The sequence below is a fragment of the Symphalangus syndactylus genome, chromosome 11 (genome assembly GCF_028878055.3).
Source record: "Symphalangus syndactylus isolate Jambi chromosome 11, NHGRI_mSymSyn1-v2.1_pri, whole genome shotgun sequence".
NCBI lineage: Eukaryota > Metazoa > Chordata > Mammalia > Primates > Hylobatidae > Symphalangus > Symphalangus syndactylus.
Genome location: NC_072433.2, coordinates 95853883 through 95867066, shown reverse-complemented (window position 1 = coordinate 95867066; position 13184 = coordinate 95853883). Strand labels below are relative to the sequence as shown.

The 13184-nt window shown below is 33.4% G+C and overlaps 1 protein-coding gene across 12 annotated transcripts in view; it reads right to left on the bottom strand.

Annotated features, from left to right (window-relative positions):
- Positions 1-13184, bottom strand: part of FER (FER tyrosine kinase) — a 463830-nt gene that overhangs the window by 325877 nt on the left and 124769 nt on the right. For all 12 annotated transcript variants that reach the window (XR_010114476.1, XR_010114474.1, XR_010114475.1 and 9 more), the window contains 2 exons: positions 10726-10863; positions 10010-10129 (listed from right to left, as the gene is read on the bottom strand). Coding sequence is in view for 9 of the 12 variants with exons in the window: in XM_063612887.1 (XP_063468957.1) it covers positions 10010-10129; positions 10726-10863 (258 nt within the window). In the remaining 3 variants the exon portion in view is untranslated. The remainder of the gene's footprint in view (positions 1-10009; positions 10130-10725; positions 10864-13184) is intronic.

Genomic DNA, 13184 nt, shown 5'->3' with positions numbered 1-13184 from the left:
TTTCAGGGGTCATCTTGGAACTGTCTCTCAAATTTTAAATTAGAAAATTATCTGACCATCTAAAAATGTGTCTTACCAAAACACCTGTACAGTATGCATAAAGTCTGTCCATACAAAAATATTTGTTGCAATATTGATTATAAAGCAAAAAACTACAAAATATTTAAATGCCATAGTATAGCATACAGTCACTGAAAAAAGAATTAGGTACACATATATAAGGTTTTTCTAAGATACAATTTTAAATTAAAAGGCAAGATGTAGCAGAATACATATAGGACTGTTCTAATTATATTAAAATACATATACATGCATATGTTCCATGAACTGAATTGTGACCCCAAAATTCATCTGTTGGGGCCCTAACCCCCAATATAATGGTATCTGGAGATGAAGCCTCTAGGAGGTAATTAGAATTAGGTGAAGTCATGAAGGTGAGGCCCTCATGATGGGATCAGAGCCCTTATAAGAAGAAACAGCACAGAACTCACTACCTCTCCTCTCCCTCTCCTCATGTATGAAAAGAAAAGGTCATCTGAGGACACAGCAAGAATTACCTATCTACAAGTCAGGAAAAGAGCCCTCATAAGTAACCCAAATCAGTTAACATCTTGATCTTGGACTTCCCAGCCTCCGTATCTGTGAGAAATCATTTCCGTTGTTTCAGCCATCCAGCCTATGGTAATTTGTATGACAGTCTGACATGGTTTGGCTGTGTCCTCACCCAAATCTCATCTCAAATTGTAACTCCCACAATTCCCACGTGTTGTGAGACGGACCCAGTGGGAGGTAACTGAATCATGGGGACAGGTCTTTCTCATGCTTTTCTCACAGTATTAAGTCTCATGAGATCTGATGGTTTTAAAATGAAGAGTTCCCCTGCACAAACTCTCTTTGCCTGCTGCCATCCATGTAAAACGTGGCTTGCTCCTCCTTGCCTTCTACCATGATTGTGAGACCTCCCCAGCTATGGGGAACTGTAAGTCCATTAAACTTCCTTTTCTTCCCAGGCTCAGAAGTCTTTATCAGCATGGTGAAAACAGACTAATACAGTCCAAACAGACTAATACAATATATTTATGTGGTATGTGTTTATATGTGAGTGCATAGGATAAGAAACAGATGACTATAAACCAAAGTTTTATCAATACTCTGAGAGGTGTGGGATTGGAGTAGGGAGTGATTTAAGTCCAAAGAAGTCTTTCATAGTTTACTCCATATATATCAGCATTGTTTGAATCTCTTATAACAGGAATAGATTTTTTTAGAATCATTAAATAATAGGTAATAGAGATGAGAGGCAGAAAAACTATCATACATAATCAGAAGAATGCTAAATACAGCAATAAATATTATTTCATTTTTATTTAGAGTGAAACAACATAATAAATTTCAGTAAGTCTCTGACGGCATTTGATATTAAAGCAAAATAAAGCAATAATACTTATAACAATGATCGAGAGTCATCAGGGAAAGATCAGATTGAACATTTTTCTTTAATCATATATATATATTCATAAGACATTTGTATCAAATCTAGTAAAATTATGTTTTTGAATATCATGGAGATACAAGCTTCAGTTATTGAGAGAATTGGCTTGCATGGAATACTTCATATTCTGACTATCAGATAAAGAAAACATTACTGTATTAAGATTTAAGATCATTGTCAAGAAAGCTACATTTCAACCACTGGCTCCAACTTCCTTATTAAATAATTATAAATAAATATATAAGTAAATAACACATAATGCTTTGCTGTTCCAACTCTGCCTTACATATAATGTCATTTCATTCAAATGAAAGTTTAGAACACAGAGCCCTACCTCAGAATCTGTCCCAACCACTTTCTGACACCCAAGTCTGGTAGAAACAGAAAAAACAACCAGCTTCTTATCACTGCCTTGACCATGCTACATCAAAGCTGAATTTAATAAAAAGCCTTTCCTCTCCTTATCACTTTCTTCTGTTCTACCCTTTGCTGCTTTTCCCTGCTCATTTGCCTTATTCTCATTCTCTTCCTGGTTAATTTTCCATTCACCTCTCTTCTCAAAACTTCAATCATTCATTTAAATAAGTGTTTATTAAACACATTCCTTGTGTCAGACACTCTGCTAGACAGTAGGGATACAACAATAAACAAGTTTGCCCTCAGGAAACTTACATTCTACTAGACAGACATCAAAGAAGAAAAGACAAATGAATTTAGAAGAATAAAATTATACACGGAGGCCAGGAGCAGTGGCTCACATCTGTAATCCCAGCACTTTGGGAGGTTGAGGTGGGGTGGATCATTTGAGGTCAGGAGTTTGAGACCAGCCTGGCCAACATGGTGAAACCTCGTATCTACTAAAAATACAAAAATTAGCTGGGTGTGGTGGCAGGCACCTGTAATCCCATCTACTCAGGAGGCTGAGGCAGGAGAATCACTTTAACCTGAGAGGCGGAGGCTGCAGTGACCCAAGATAGTGCCACTGCACTCCAGCCTAGGCAACAGAGTGAGACTTCCTCTCAAATATATATATATTTATATTTTTATCTCAAAAATAAAATACATATGGTGAAAGTATTTACTCTTTTTTACCATTATCCCCTTAAAAAAAAAAACCTGTAATGTGTGAATTAAGTGAAGAGAAAAACATTCGAGTAATTACAGTTCATGTATAGATGACATAACAAATGTAAGAGTAGTTCATAAATTTCAAAGTACAATATTCACCATCATGTTATTACATGTTTCATATACAAATATAATAGTAACAGTTCAAAAGAGAACACATAGATACAGGGAGGGGAATAACACACACTGGGGCCTCTGAGGGGAGGGCAGGCAGGGTGAGGGAGAGCATTAGGATATATAGCTAATGCATGCGAGACAATACCCAGTGATGGGTCGATAGGTGCAGCAAACCACCATGGCACACGTTATATATAACAAAACTGCATGTACTCCACATGTATCTGGAACTTAAATAAAATAAAATAGCATAAAAAATAGTAACACTTCAAACGGCTTATACTTTACATTTTTAAATTAAATATTATAATATTATAATGCAAAGCAGTTAAAAGTCATAAAATGACCCTGCCTGGAAAAAATTCACAAAATGACATAATACTTAACATTTATTGAGTGCCAAGCATAGTTTTAAGCACTTTATAAACAAGCACTTAAATTTATATAATTCTTATAACACTCTTATAATCTCCATTTACATATGAAGAACTGAAGCAGAGAGGTTAAAGCTCTTGTCCAAGGTCACAGAGCTGGTAAGTGGGAAAAGCTGATAATAGAGCCCAGGCAGCTTAAATCCTGAATCCACACCCTTAACAACTAATATCCTGTCTTAGTAATTACACATCCTAGAATTTATCCTATATATATGCTTCAAAACTGTACAAAGATGCAAATACAAGAATGTTTATTGTATAATCACAATAAACAAAAGTAAATGTATTGTGATGCTTATGATGCTTAATTCTCAGGTGCCTCACTTGCATGATCCCTTCCAAGACTCTGTACTTAATTTTGTATTTGTAAGTTTGTATAGATTTTCTTAAAGACGTTCCCCACACTCCAGTTTTATAAGCTTAGAGTCCCACAAAACCTAGCGCCAACTCTGGCAATGGAAAAAACTGGAAATAACCTAAATGCCCATCAAATAACAAAACTAAAGAAATTACGTTACATACAAGTAGTAAAACACTGTACACATTAAGAAGATTTAATATGTGTTAAAAAAAAGAGGATGATGCAAAGGAATATGCATAAAATAATTCCTACTTACACAGGAGAAAACAATTCATACACATGTATATACATTGTATATACATTCTGGAAAAATACATACTCTTTTTTCGTGAGTTAAACCTGGAAGGTAGTGATGGTGGTAGACAAAAAGAAGAAAGGAAATTTTTAATTTTTATTGTATACCTTTTTGTAAGATTTTATACATTTTATCATCTGCATGCTTTAGTTAGATAATTTTTAAAGATTTAATTGTATTAAACAATACAAAGGCAGCCCAGCATGTTGGCTCACACTTGTAATCGCAGCACTCTGGGAGGCTGCGGCGGGTGGATCACTTGAGGTCAGGAGTTCGAGACCAGCCTGGACAACATGGTGAAACCCCATCTTTAATAAAAATACAAAAAATTAGCCAAGCATGGTGGTGCACACCCCTAGTTCCAACTACTTGGAAAGCTGAGGAAGGAAAATCACTTGAAACTGGGAGGTGGAGGCTGCAGTGAGCAGAGATTGCGCCACTGCACTCCAGCCTGGGCGACAGAGCAAGACTCAGTCTCAAAAAAAAAAAAAGATACAAAGTCCTAAAACCTTTATTATGGATAATAAGAAGTTTCCAATACTTATCCAACACCTTTTATATCATAATCATTGGATGTCATGATCTAAATCTTACAACACTCTTAAAGGGATCAAACTTCCAACTTCCAAAAAAAAATTATGACTTGACAAACCACCTTAACTTTTATTTCTTACATGAAATTTGCAATGCCAAAACTTTAAGTGTGACATTTGGGTTAATTAAAAAAATGGAATTTATAGTTGCCTGAGGTAACTTTTCTGACATCTCTTTTACTCTATTGTTGCAACATAAATTGAAAACATAAACTATTTCTTGCCATCTCTTTCTTAAAATATAATTGCAAGAGCATAGGATTTTTATGGATGACATTCTATACGGTGACATAAATCTTTATGAGCTTTTCTCAAGAGTAAACAGAAGATGGCTTCTACAACCAAGAAAAAGTTATGAGTTTCTGTTAAATACACTCACCTCCTAATACCCACTTAATCCACCTCCAATCCAACAAATCCATCTGCTTTCTTCCATACAACTTTGCTTCCCTTAATCAAACGGTCCTTCCGACATGTCACCTGATTTCAATATTTTATATTTTTCCAAATCTTTCCAACTCACTCCTAAAGTATTCCCCTACCACAGCCTGAGCAAATTATAATACTGTATATGTTCAACCAGAGACCAAACTTGAGCTAATACTGTAAACAAAAACAGCCAAAAACAGATTTGGTAAAAGCAAGGCTCTATGTAAGAGATGAAGGAGTAGTGAAGTATTTCACACCCCATTAAATACAAGGTTGATTCAGATATTTGGAGGGGTTAAATTGGTATCATCCTCTGTAACAGGAGTCAGCAACCATTTTCTGATAAAAGCACAGAAAGCAAATATTTTTGACTTTGCCACCAAGAAGCAAAATCAAGCATAGTATATAGGTATTTATATAACAAAAGAGAAAACAAAGATTCACAAATATTTTGTTGGCAAATTCAAAATATAGTAATAATTGGGTACATGTAATCGTAATGCAAGTCTCTTAATGAGAAGAATGAAAATCTTTTGATGGCCATAATACTTCCTATTACTGCAGTTCAAAGTCAGTGTTCATAATCAAAATCAACTATAAATGTTCACCTATTAATGCAGATATTTAATAAAATTTTAAGTCTTTCACATTTGTACAGTACATAGACTAGTACTGCCAAATACCAATAGCAATCCATGACCATAAGATTTTAATTAAGTATATTCAGTGCTTAGCAGGCATGGTGCAATTACATAATAAACACAATGTTTCTTCATCTAATTCAGTAACAAAATAATCCACACTCTGCTATGCCTTAAAAGTGCCACATTTGAAATCCATTTTCTCTTCTTTTGACACTATAGGCATGAACTGATAATAAAAATAAGATGCCACAGTATACTGATATGTGTGGCACTCAAAATGCTGTTGAGTTATAACTGTGTCACTGTGATTTGTATAGTGCCAAGCAGATGTGTGAAGTGATGAGTGTGCCACATATGGTCTCTGTCACAACTGCTTGGCTCTGCCAGCGTAGCGGGAAATCACTCACAGACAGCAGATAAATGAATGTGCATGGCTGTGTTCCAATAAAACTTTATTTATGTACTCTGATATTTAAACATCACATAATTTTTGTGTGTCACGAAATATAATTCTTCCTTTGATTTTTTTCCAACCATTTAAAATGCAAACAGCATTCTTAGCCTCATGGGCTGCATAAAAATAGGCAACTAGCTGGATTTGCCTCATGGGCTATAGTTTGCTGACTCATGCCCTATAAGATCCAAGACAATCACTTTTCCACATAAAGAATTACCATTCTTCAATTGAGAGATCCTATTTATATTCTAAAAGCTAAATATGTTCCGATTTTAAACTTTAAAAAATGTACTTGAAATCATAAGGCCTGAGACTAGATTTTGTTTTAGAATACAAGACTACACATTTTATGTAATCATGGTATTCAAATATACCTACTACTGCTGGGCAATAACACCTTATAATAAAGAGACCTCATTTGAAATCAGAAAACAGAGTCAACAAAATAACTAAATAGGACCTTAATTTGTTACTTTATTAAAATTAAACAAAATTCCTTATTTTGCAGACAAGTTAATGCTTATATTATTTTAGAATAACCTGCTATTTTTAATTTGTCATACTTAGCCTACTGATGTGTTGATTCAAAACTCCATTTAAGTTTGCAATAGGTCACCATTAGATGACTCATCTGTCCATAATGACAAAAAGCACAAAACAGACACTTAAATATATTCTTCTAATGTTCAACATTGTATACACTTTACTTTTTCAACTAACTTGAAAAACTAAAATTACTGAGTCCCAAATTATTCAATTAAATAGTAACTAGATGAGATGAAATATTTGCATATATAATTTTAATAACTAGATGATTAAAAATAAATGAAGCACAGAAACCCTTTCAGCATTTGGCAAAGAAGGTAGATGCAAAAAAAGAGGCCGATGGGAGATAGGTGTTGGGAAGGAGAGAGATTATATTATATATAATAGATACAAAGAAAGCAAACCCAGGTTTAAGCCCAAAAATAATGTAGCCTAAATTCATGTGTGATGGGAAGTGCACAGCTTCAGGTGTCCAGTACTAGAAGTTATCTGAAGCTGAGAAACAGCCTTTGACCACATGGTAAGATACCATCCAAAAAATTTTCCTATAAATAGGAGATAATCCTACAAATAATTGAGTTTAACTCTCCTATGTATTCAGACCTTGATAAATATGGTTGATAGATAAACAATGAGATTACGATAAAATGCTTCCTGGTACATATTCAGATAGGTAAAGGTGGTAACTTTATCAGGTACATGTCATAGTGTTAGATTTCCATAACAGAGGGGATAAGCAATCTGCCCAGTTTCACAAACATAATTTGCCAAATTATACACCACTTACATATGTAGCAACATTTTATAAGAGGGCTTATATATCTGTACTTTATACAACACTGGGTATTATACAATTATTTAATCTTTGCTAATCTGGTAAGTTACATAGCCTATTTCTTTTTAATTTATATTTAATTGCCAATGAAGAGTATCTTTTCCAAGTACTATTGGTAATTTGTATTTCTTTTTCCAGGAACTAACTGTTCATTTGTTTCTTTCACTTCTATTAGAATAATATCACAACACAAATCTACAACTAAATTAACAATATTAATGCCTTCAGGAAAGAAAAGATGTTTAACTTTAAAGCACTAGTAAGCTAAAAAAAAAAAAAAAAAAAAAAAGGAAGAAAGATTTTTGTAAGTCTTATATTACATTAAAAAAAACATACAGTTTTAATGGAATTACCTTAATACTTATTTGAAAGTGCCAACAGAGATGCTGAGTAACTCTCTGGGAATAAAATTCTTGAAGAAACCCTAATCTTAAACTCATATCCTGAATACAGACACTGTTCAATGAAATGTAACTAAAGTTTTATCTCAGTAAAATGTGAGCAATCAAAACTTCTATCACATTATCAAAGATTTATTACCTTTAATTTATTGCATTTTTGTTTACTGCTTCATCTCTGTAATTAAGAAACAATGATTTATGAGCATAACTAATTTTGCTCTCATTATACCCTAGAAAGCTATAAAACAAATTCTTCTTTGGTCACAAAATCTCTGATTTTACAAAAGCTTATAACAGGTAGCTATTTTTAATTTCACCACATTATATTCCAAAATCTATCTACTCACTCTTTCTGGTGTTTATTAAAACATATTAATCAATTTCAGTGTTACCTTGAAGCTATTAACCCTTACAACCTTAGATATACAGTAAATATATCAGATGAATAAATTAGTAAGTTATTTGGGAGCAATATTATAATTAAAAAAAACAGGAGTAATCTATGTCATATTCCTTCACCAGCAGCACGTGAATTGAGAAATGGAATGTCTCACTGCACAGGAATTGAGAAACTCTGCTATCCATTTTGTGCCATATATTCAACTCTATTGTTTAGAGCAGAGTCTCTCAACCTCAACACTACTGATATTTTCACCAGATGATTCTTTGGGAGGCTGTCCTGTGCAATGTAGGATGTTTAGCAGCATCTATGGCTAATGTCTCCAGATGCTATCAAATGTCCCCTGGAGTATAAAATCACCCAGGGCAAGGACTACTGGTTTAGAGATGGCATTGTAAATATCATTGGTCAGAAACCTAGTCAAGTGAGATCCCTGTGTAGGGCATGAAAAACTTAGGAACAGCTTCAAAAATCCCAATAAGGCTGCTAGGAAAAACTCTGTAATGCAGTGTACTCTCATGCCTCCACTGCTCTCATCAGTAGTCAGTATACCATAATTATTAAGCCTTCATCTTGTACACATGATTTGTGGACAAATATTTGTTAGTTTCTTCAATCCTATCTAGCCAGCTTTAAAGATTCCAAAACCTGGCTAGGCACAGTGGCTCACGCCTGTAATCCCAGCACTCTGGCAGGCCGAGGCAGGTGAATCACTTGAAGTCAGGAATTTGAGATCAGCCTGGCCAGCAGGGCAAAACCCCATCTCTACAAAAAACACAAAAATTAGCCAGGCATGGTGGCACATGCCTGTAATCCAGCTACTCGGGAGGCTGAGACATGAGAATCGTTTGAACTGCGAGGCAGAGGCTACAGTGAGCCAAGATCGTACCACTGCACTCCAGCCCGGGCAACAAAGTGAGACTTCATCTCAAAATTAAAATGAAATAAAATTAAAAAAAAAAAAAAAGATTCCAAACCCCTTTCCAAGAGCCAGTCTGCGTTTGCTACCTTAGCTAATTACCCGTACCACTACCATGTCACTGAACAATAGAAAGAAGATTGTTTAATTATATTAGGTGGGGACGTTTGGCTGAGTCATTTGAGGTAAAATTCCAACAGGTGATATGATATAACATGTCTAACATTGAGGAGCAATGAGTGCGTAATCATTTATAGCTGTGGTTCTGGCATAAAGAAAAATACATGCAATGTTTGTTAATACATTTCCTTGTGTTGCTCCCACACAAAATCAAGAGATAGGTTAAATATTTAGAAGTAAAGCACTTTATGTTTTCTAAATTCAAAAATGTACTACTAATTGCTTTTAATGTTTGAAAAGAACTAAAAACACATTGAGATTTCTCAAAATTCCTTTAATATTTTACACAAAAAAAACAACAAAGTGAAGAAGGAACTGATTTAATAGCCTATAACAGAAGACATCCCTGCTTCAAGAGAAAATAATTCAATTAAAAGTCAATTTTTTGTACTAAGTGCTCTGACATCAATAACTCTCTTATCTCTAACAGTAAACAACCTAATTTCCAAAATGGTTCTTCCAAAAAATTGTGAGGATGAAATAAGATTTTAAAATATGTATAAATTTTGAAAAGCATAAAGCATTATTCCAATGTCAGATACTAGCAACAATTGGGCAAATGAATGTAACATCACACAGAACTTTGATATTCAGAATTACCAAACGTAGTGATGAAAATGAGTAAAATTAACATATTTCTCAAAACATGTCACTCTGACCCCAAAAATTTACTTTTCATTACTTGTAAAAATAATTGATATTTTAAATCTGATAGAGTACAACTATAAAGCAATAATAATACTAGTATTTAAACTGTTGATATTTTGTGGATACTTACATTACTTGCAAACTTTCTGCTGTTAAATTATTCCACATGATCTCATTTGCCTGAAGATTTTCATTTTCTTCCAATAAGGAAGTATCAAACTCTATTTCTTGTTCTTTAGCAGCCGTTGTTCTAGTAAAGCATGCCAAATAATTTTGATCATTGTAAATACAGTATCAAAATATATCCTCATATACACTAAAGGCAGAATATTTGTTTTTATCCAAAATTGTGTTAACAAAGTAAAAACAAATAGTATAAATCAAACTAAATCCTGGGTTTCAAAATTGTGTAACTTGAGACTTAGATTCCTTATTTGTAGAATTCAGGTATTAACCTGCTTTATTCCTATCACAATTGTATTAAGTACAAAATAAGATACCATGGAAAAGTATTTGGTGCATCATAAAGTTTAATATACATATAAAGTCATGCTATTATTATATAAGCATTAAAAAGAAAATGTAATTTCATGGATTAAATATGGATTTAAGCATGGATTAAATACGGATTAACAACTAACAAATTTTTACATATCAAAAACTATACATTATATAGTTATCATCATTGACAAAGAACTTTTAAAATTAAAAGCAGATAAATTAATATGAAATATTCTATGTCTTAGTAAGATCTTAAGTATTTCTTGTTTTTATCTGTGGTTAACTATTATATGAATGAAAAATAATACTGTCATAAATCCTTAAAGAGGAATAAACATGTCATACCTGTGAACATCTATGAAATTATTGTATTCTGTACTAGGATCTATCTGTTCAACCGACATTTGAATCTCTTTATGGACATTCACTATTTCCTCTGTGACAAGACTGGTTATCTGGCTGTATTCATCAAATATACCTTTGCTGAAAACAAAAATAAAATTTTAAAGTTTTATCAAGAGAGATACCATCTCAGAAAGGATTCAGAACAATAAGCATAAGAAATGTAATATCAAAATGTACAGATGGTTGTTTCCTGTACCACCTTATTTCATACCTGGAGAGTATAAAGTGGAGGGATTATATAAATTTACAGATTAGCAATTTATATTTGTTATAATACAATAATTACAAATGATCTAGAATATGGCATTATCTTTTCAAACATGTATTTGATACGTCCAAAATGCAGGGCCAGAGTTCATAACTTTCTATGTCTAAATATTCTCGTATAAATTTTGGGTTGTATAACACAGAACTCTGATCACCTCCTGACTCTTTAATGTTCCTTTCCAGTGTCTGTTACTTCCTCACGTGCTCTATCTTTCTGGTTCTTCCCTGCTCCTCTGGGCCTCTGCTCTTTTTTGTATACTTAGTTGAACTGGTTCTATACCTTGAATGACATCTAAATTTCTTCTCTTGACCTCCAGTCAGTAGCAAAAATGTCATCAAAATTATTAGCCTGGTCTAATAAATGCAAAAGGGAAAAAACTATTCTGTAGCAGAGACCAGCTTCCTACTTAAAAATGCTATACTGTAAAAATATGCCATAGGTCACTGTCAACAGCAAGTGTAGACAGACAAGGTTATCCTGCATATGCTGAAATAAATACAAAGCATGGTTTTTCTTTTCCACAATCATTACTTATAAGAAATTAATCCTCACAAAAGCTCCCTTATTGTGAAGTATTCTCTCAATTACTTTATTTTAAACAGGAAAATATCATTTGGGTAGAAAAACTGAGATTTAAATTGTTTCAGGCAATGCTAGTTTCAAATAATTAAAGAAATCACCTGACAGACACAATTTAAAGAAAAGAGGAGGCAGAAAAATTTAATACAGACTTAGTCAGTATCTCTGGGATTATAATCTCATAAGTACTGAATGTTGTTAATGTAAATGAGCCTATCTAAATAACTCTTTTAAAGCAATACAGTAAATAGGTGTAATGTAGAGATAATTAACATTCACCTTCAATACAAGTGGGGAGGAAAAATGAAAAAAATCTCCTAATATTATATGAATGGGTATTTGTTCCATGAGACTCAACTGTGGTGATATAATCATGCTTGGATTTTTTAAATTCTAAATCTAAAATAATGTATTACACAAAGTACAGATAACATACCATGAGAAACCATTATATGTCTCAAGAAAATATTCCAGTGATGAAGAAGATACTATTATTGAAAATCATGTGAACAGTTTAAAAATGTCTATTAATAAATGAAAATAGGAAAGGAAACATTTCTAAATCAATAGTATGTACTTTAGAGATAAGTAAATTTATGAATCAAATATTTAAGTAGACATTTCACTATTTCATCAACACTAAGAAGTTTGCATATTCAAATTAACTAAAAACACTTTATCTTCTTATGTGAATATGGAGGATCACCTAAAATTTAGTCTTACCTACACACAAGTATATACTATCAAATTATCTTTATTTTCACATAAAGAGAAGTAAAAGTCAGTCAAGCAGAGTCTGGAAGGCAGCAAAGACAAATTTGCTCTTCTAATTTCAGAGGCTGTGGAAGTCAACAGCCCAAGAAATATTATCCCTAATCTGAAATATTTGTATGTAAACAGAATAATATAACACAATAATAGCTAGTTGTACTAAGTCTATCATGGCACCAGGGAGCCCTTCAAAGAAAACGATGTCAATCTCTGCCTCTGTCTTCACAAGGCCTTCTCTGTGTCTCTCTGTGGGCTTCCTCTCATCTTCTTATAAGGACTCCAGTCATTGGATTTAGGGCCTACTCTAAATCCAGAATGATTTCATCTTGAGATCCTTGACTAATTACATCTGCAAAGACCCTATTTCCAAATAAGGTCACATTCTGAGATTCTGGGTACACAAGAATTTTGAGGGTACATTCTTCAAATCACTACATTCCTCTCACAGAGAGTGCAGGGTTAGTCAGAAGACTCAAGCTTCAAGTTCCGGATCTGCCACCTCTTAGCTTTGTGAATCTGGGTCCATTCTCACTTGTCTGTCACAGATATACACTGGATATAAACTGTACTTCCTAACTCTACAGGATACTGTAAGGAACGAGTGAGCAAATGCACATGAAAGTGCTTTGCAAACTGCAATGTAGTGTATAAATGAAATGTTTTGTTTTAGAAATTATCATTTTACCTTTAACAGTTACTTTGGCATTTATTAACCCATTTATGACTAGTGTTCCATTATTGGAACACTAAGCTTATGGGAGTTATTTATATCCTACTGCTC